Below are 5,933 nucleotides of genomic sequence, written 5' to 3'. Positions count from 1 at the left end.
TGATATACTATATATATATATATATATATATATATATATATATATATATTGTGATAGAACATACCATTGCTAGGCAACGCTTCAGTAAACACATTCTCAAGGCGAAGCAGTTTCAAGTCCCTAAACACAAGTTCCGTTGCATCGAAAGAGAAATTAAAGTATTCCCGTGACGGAGGGACTATGACAAATGAACCGTTTGTGTTGGTGACCTATATTCGGGCCGCCTGGAAGTTAATTATTTAATAGATTCATTCGAAAGAGAGTTCAACGTGTGGCTAGGAATTCTTCGATCGCCATTCGTCACAGTGGAAGGGAAGACTCTCGTGGTCCAGCAAGAAATGGAGCAAGTCGCAGACATTTCATTGGTTGTGAGCTGTCACAATTGACTGTAATTGTAAAGAAGTGCCAATCAATAAAATCATCGAAAACATTACCCATTATTATTATTCACGCTAATCCTGATACATGACAATATATATTGATTAAGACTCCTTATTACAGAAAGAAACGCCTGTTATTACATAAGTACACATAAGCTTAAGCATAACCATTTGCATCTGAATTACTAAATCGATCCAAAGAAATCTAACGACTCTCCAACATTAACTACCTAATATCACGTACCACAATATGTCGGTTTGTGAGCATCAGACCACACGTTCCTCTTACACACACAAACTGCTTCTACCTCTGTATATACATACCGGCCAGGCTTGAAATAATGACCACCCTTCCACGTGATTTTCTGAGAAGAGGAAGAAACGCATTCGTTACAGCAACAGGGCCAAAAGTGTTCACATCAAACACTCTCTTGACGGTCTCTACACTCATCCACTCCATGTTACCAACCGTTGCAATGCCAGCATTGTTCACAACAGCCCACAGCGCTAGATAACAACAGTAAATTACTCATACGTTCTGTTCAACATTTCAATCCGAACACACCCAAATTAACAATAACTAACAATCACAATCTGTAGCCTGAGCGCCCCTTTACCAGAGCCACAGACACTCCTCACCCAGCTTCCATGCACCTACAGCCCTAGTCCCTGCCTCTGTAAGACCCGTCTCAATGTTAACAGAGCCTCTTCCTCCGCCTTCGGAACGGATCTGTTTCATTTAGTCACACCTATTGTGATTACTCGCTGAATGTGATTTCATACCAAATTCATATTCCCAGTTATCTCTATGCACTTAATTATACAATAGTTTTCTTTTTGGTTTATACCAGCCCTGTCCAACGCGGCGCCCGCGGGTGCCATGGCGCCATTGTATATTTTTCTGGCGCCCTCCGTAACCACATATAATTGAGCCGATTTTTAATATTAATTCAAATTGTAAGACAAGAGACATTTTTGAACGTCTGAGTACTGTTAAATATTTTCAGAAAATGTCACTATTATTATTATTTTTATTATTATTACTACTACTACTATTTTTGTTTATTATTATTATTATTATTATTAGTAGTAGTAGTAGTAGTAGTAGAAGTACTAGTACTAGTAGTGTGTGGTGGCGCCCGCCCCTCCATAGGCATCAGTGAATTGTGCCCGAGAACATAAGAACGTTGGACAGCACTTTTTTATAGGATAATTGTTTATGGTATTAATATCTTCCCACTTCATGTTGTCATCAACATCATAAACACACATTCAGGTGAATTCATTCTAGTTCATCCCTTCTTGATTCAAACATTTCGTTTGAATTTTAGAAGTACTTAGACTTTCCACTTATGCGCCCATCATACTTTGCTGTTATGATTACATGTACAAGTATACAGTTTAAATGTACTGAGAATGTGCAAAGGGCAATTGTGAAATTGCTTGTTGAAGTTCAGCATCACTAACAAGCGATAAGTGAAGGATAGAAAGTGCGTTAATTTTATGTAAATGTAACCGAAATCTTTAGTTTTGTATATGAATTTATTTACACTTACTTCAAAATCTACTTACTTTTAACTCCAAGAGAGTTTGTTACGGTTTCGACAGCTCTTTTGACATGGTCTTCCTTAGTGACATCAAGGTGCAGTATGTGAAGTTGTCCTGAACTAATTGATTTCAGTTCAACAGCTCCAGGGCCCTCAGGAAACAGACAGCCCGCAAATACAGTCACTCCAAGCTTGTCCAGACGTTTTGCCAATTCATTGCCGAAGCCTGAATCACAACCTACAAAACAAACTCGTCAAAGAGCCCTGCAAAGACCCTCACGAAAATATCCTCCACACAGCCTACTTCAGTTCGGCATTGGTGAATGAGGGTATTGAGAATAATTACATGAAATTAGAATCTATAATATAAATGTTCGTTTGTTACCACCCGAAAATCTCCGAAAATTCTTCACTGATTGCTTCGAAAATTTGACACAGCGTTGCATTTGAATGCGCGCGTGTTTTTATATACCCATTATATAGATGTCACACGTGTGACAGGTAAAAATATGCGTTTTTTGAAGACCGGAATTGGAATTTGGAATTCAGAAGAGTCACCCCTTTGGAAACGCTAGAACACACCGTTGCAAAGGAGGTAACAATAGCGATACTATATCGAATCTCCATGGTTACGACGAATACACGGAACGTTCCCACAGAGACAACGGAATAACAATGGGTCGTTGCGTAGGAATCGCGGAATCAACTAAGCAGCTCATGGCTGAAGATATTTTCCGTTGAATACGCAAGGAAAATTCCAATATGAACATGGATTTCACAGCAGAAATCTGCAACGAAGCGTTGATAAAGATTGAAGATTTGTGCTTAGAAATCGCGAACAAAGTCCTCAATCAATTGGGAATGCCATCACCGAATCGATCTGCTGCTGCTTCGTTCAATGTAGAATCGCGTCGTGAGCAAAATTACAACACGGGTGAACTTTTGTCATGTGTGCAATCAAATATTCCTAAGCTAAGGCTTGAGCAAAAAGGCATTTACGATCAAATAATGCAACCTGTCAATTAAGGGGTTGCAGAATCCTTCTTCTTAGATGCGCCAGGAGGAACTTATAAAACGTTCCTAATTAGATTGATTCTGGCACCAATTCGATCCCAAAATGACATAGCCTTAGCCCTTGCGTCGTCCGGAATAGCTGCGATATTGCTACCAGGTGGAAGAGCTGCTCATTCAGCTTTGAAATTGCCATTGAACATGCAATTCATTGAAACTCCCACGTGCAAGATTTCCAAAGCATCAGGCATGGGAAGGGTATTGCAGAAATGCAAACTTATTGTTTGGGAGGAATGCACAATGACGCACAAAAAATCACTCGGGGCCCTTGATCGATCATTGCAAGATTTGCGTGGAAACATCAGGCCATTTGAGAACGCATTAATATTGCTTGCAGGAGATTTCAGGCAAACATTACCTGCAATTCCTCGATCGACACCAGCGGACGAAATAAATGCTTGCCTGAAATACTCTACTTTTTGGCGACACGTAAAGACGCTAAAATTAACTACAAATATGCGTGTCCAGCTGCAAAACGATCGGTCAGCTGAGATATTCTCATATCAATTGCTGGAAACTGGGAACGGAACGGTGCCGGTTGATCTGACCTCAGGACGAATTTCATTGCCTCATAACATCTGCAATTTAGTGACGTCAAAAGAAGAATTGGTTGAAAAAGTATTTCCCAATATTCAAACCAATTATAAGAATCACGATTGGCTGAGTGAACGAGCTACGAACTTAACAATATCATTCAGTCTAACATTCACTGCGAGGCAGTCATATACAAGTCCATCGACACTGTTGTGGAAGCAGATGAAGCGGTTTATTATCCAACATAATTTTTTAATTCACTCGATCTACCACAGAAACGTGTGGCCGGGTACAGCTAGTATACAATAAAGGTTCAGTGTGTTTCTTTATCAGCCGCAATTCTCGGCGGCGTCACTGGAATTAAGTGTTGACGATCTATGACAAAACCATAAAGGAATTCTAATATTGACTCGTATCAGTTAAAATGTCCACACGTCAAATTTTATAAACTAAATCTCATCAATTTATATAACAATCAATTCCTCGGACGTGTTGTAAATTTGGGTTTCTATTACTGTCTACGACTCTCCTTTCAAATATTTTTAACTGATGTCAATAATTAAAATCAGATCAATTTCTTTGTGAAACTGATGACTTCTGGAGATGATCCATGGTCGTGACCTCTTCCATTAAACCCTCTTCGGACACTGGACTCTGTGTGAGTCATTCTTTTGCATAGTTGTGTCATCTGTTTCGGTGGTAGTCCTCGGATCCGAAATTTTGAAATACACATATGATATTGGCTGAATTCAGTGATAAAAGAGAAAGATATTCCATCGGCTGTTTGACGCGTGTGGCCCACGGAAGAGCACAATCCGTGTAGACAATTCTAGTTCTATTTATCAGGGGAAAGCTGGGGACATGAATTGTCGAAGACCTGTCTAATGGCTTTAGGCATGGGTACATATTTCCAGACTCTGGTCAACGCACGGTGGCCTTGAGGTGACATCACAGGGCAACACTGGCTGTTCTAACTGGCCTAGTTGTTTTACTGTCAGTATGTATATAATATTGTGACATGTTGACCCCTACCTCCCCAACTGCACGTAGCGGTAACGTAGCGCTCGCGTAATAGGCGAGGATCACCCCGCAACTCTTCCCACGGTGACGTCACGAGCGGAGCCGAAGTGAGAGGAGCGGAGCCGACTTTAGCCGAGTCCCCGCAACCATGAAGCTATGCAAAGCGAGTGAACAGCGGTGACGTCTCCAAGGGGGTAACAGCGTCCTAGGCTATACGGCACGTCACACTAGCAACTGCGAACTGAATAAAAGCCGGCTGAGCAGCAAGCGAGAGCCAGTGTGTTATCAACGAGTTCTCAGTTCGCAAGTTACGAGCTACAGATGCGTGTGCGAGAATCAGTGATAGTTCGGGATAACCAGTTATATCTGGAGTGTGTAATTCAGGGAGACTTGTATAGCTCCCGCGTTATTAGTACGTGAAGACAAGTGAAGATTGTGTTAAGAGATTTTGTTGTAGGTTGTCGCGTATTGGGGGTATAACGCGACAAATAACTTCACGCCGTAATTTATATAGCGAATTTTATTTCACATTCGCACTTACAATCACCCAAATTACAGATTTACGATTACTGCTATCTGCAGTATCACAAATTGTACACTTTAAATTCCAGAATACAACTGACTGGTTGCTAGCTAACTCGGAACTAACTCGGAGGTAGCTCGAGGACTAACTCGTAGGTAGCTCCAGGACTGGCTGTGAATAGCCTTCGCTGCGCCTCATGTAGCCTCGACGGACAATTCAGAAAACGGCCACGTAATAAGCACCCTTGTTGCCTGGCGCTGTGTTGCTAGTAACGCTAGCGGTAGTAACCGCTGTTACCACCGTCGTCTCTCACAATCCTGTTTACCCGTGCTGCCCTTGGTGACGTCATCGCTGTTGACTCGCTTTGCATAGCGACCAGGATGCTAGGACTCGGCTAACTTCGGCTCACTTCGGCTTCGCTCGGCGCCGCTCGTGACGTCACCGCGGGGAGAGTTGCGGGGTGATTACTCGCCTATTACGCGAGCGCTACGTTACTGCTACGTGCAGCTCGGGAGGTAGGGGTCAACATGTCACAATGTAATATATATACATAGTTCGCTTGCGGACGAAAATCACGGAGTTTATATATATATATATTGTGACATGTTGCGCAAAGGAGAACCCCCCACCCACCAGCAGTGACGCGGCGGGTGAGTCAGCGCTCCCCTCCCCCTCCTCCGCACGGTAACGTAACGGTGACGCAACAGGATTGTTACGGTAGTAACAGCGGTTACTACCGCTAGCGTTACTAGCAACACAGCGCCAGGCAACAAGGGTGCCTATTACGTGGCCGTTTTCCGTATTGTCCGATCAAGGCTACATAAGGAGCAGCGAAGGCTATTCACAGTCAGTTGTACT

General features: G+C 42.4%; 1 protein-coding gene across 2 annotated transcripts in view; it reads right to left on the bottom strand.

Moving 5' to 3' along the window:
* Positions 1-5,933, bottom strand: part of LOC111863340 (short-chain dehydrogenase/reductase family 9C member 7) — a 41,410-nt gene that overhangs the window by 18,242 nt on the left and 17,235 nt on the right. The window contains exons 3-4 of one of the 2 annotated variants that reach the window (XM_023849582.2): positions 1,953-2,165; positions 705-887 (exon numbers count right to left, since the gene is read on the bottom strand). In XM_023849582.2, coding sequence (XP_023705350.1) covers positions 705-887; positions 1,953-2,165 — 396 coding nt within the window. The remainder of the gene's footprint in view (positions 1-704; positions 888-1,952; positions 2,166-5,933) is intronic. The other variant, XM_023849583.2, reaches the window with a different exon arrangement.

This window comes from Cryptotermes secundus, unplaced genomic scaffold (genome assembly GCF_002891405.2).
Source record: "Cryptotermes secundus unplaced genomic scaffold, Csec_1.0 scaffold377, whole genome shotgun sequence".
NCBI classification, from domain to species: Eukaryota; Metazoa; Arthropoda; class Insecta; order Blattodea; family Kalotermitidae; genus Cryptotermes; species Cryptotermes secundus.
The sequence above is the reverse complement of the archived record's forward strand: the minus strand, read 5'-3'. Positions and strand labels throughout refer to the sequence as shown.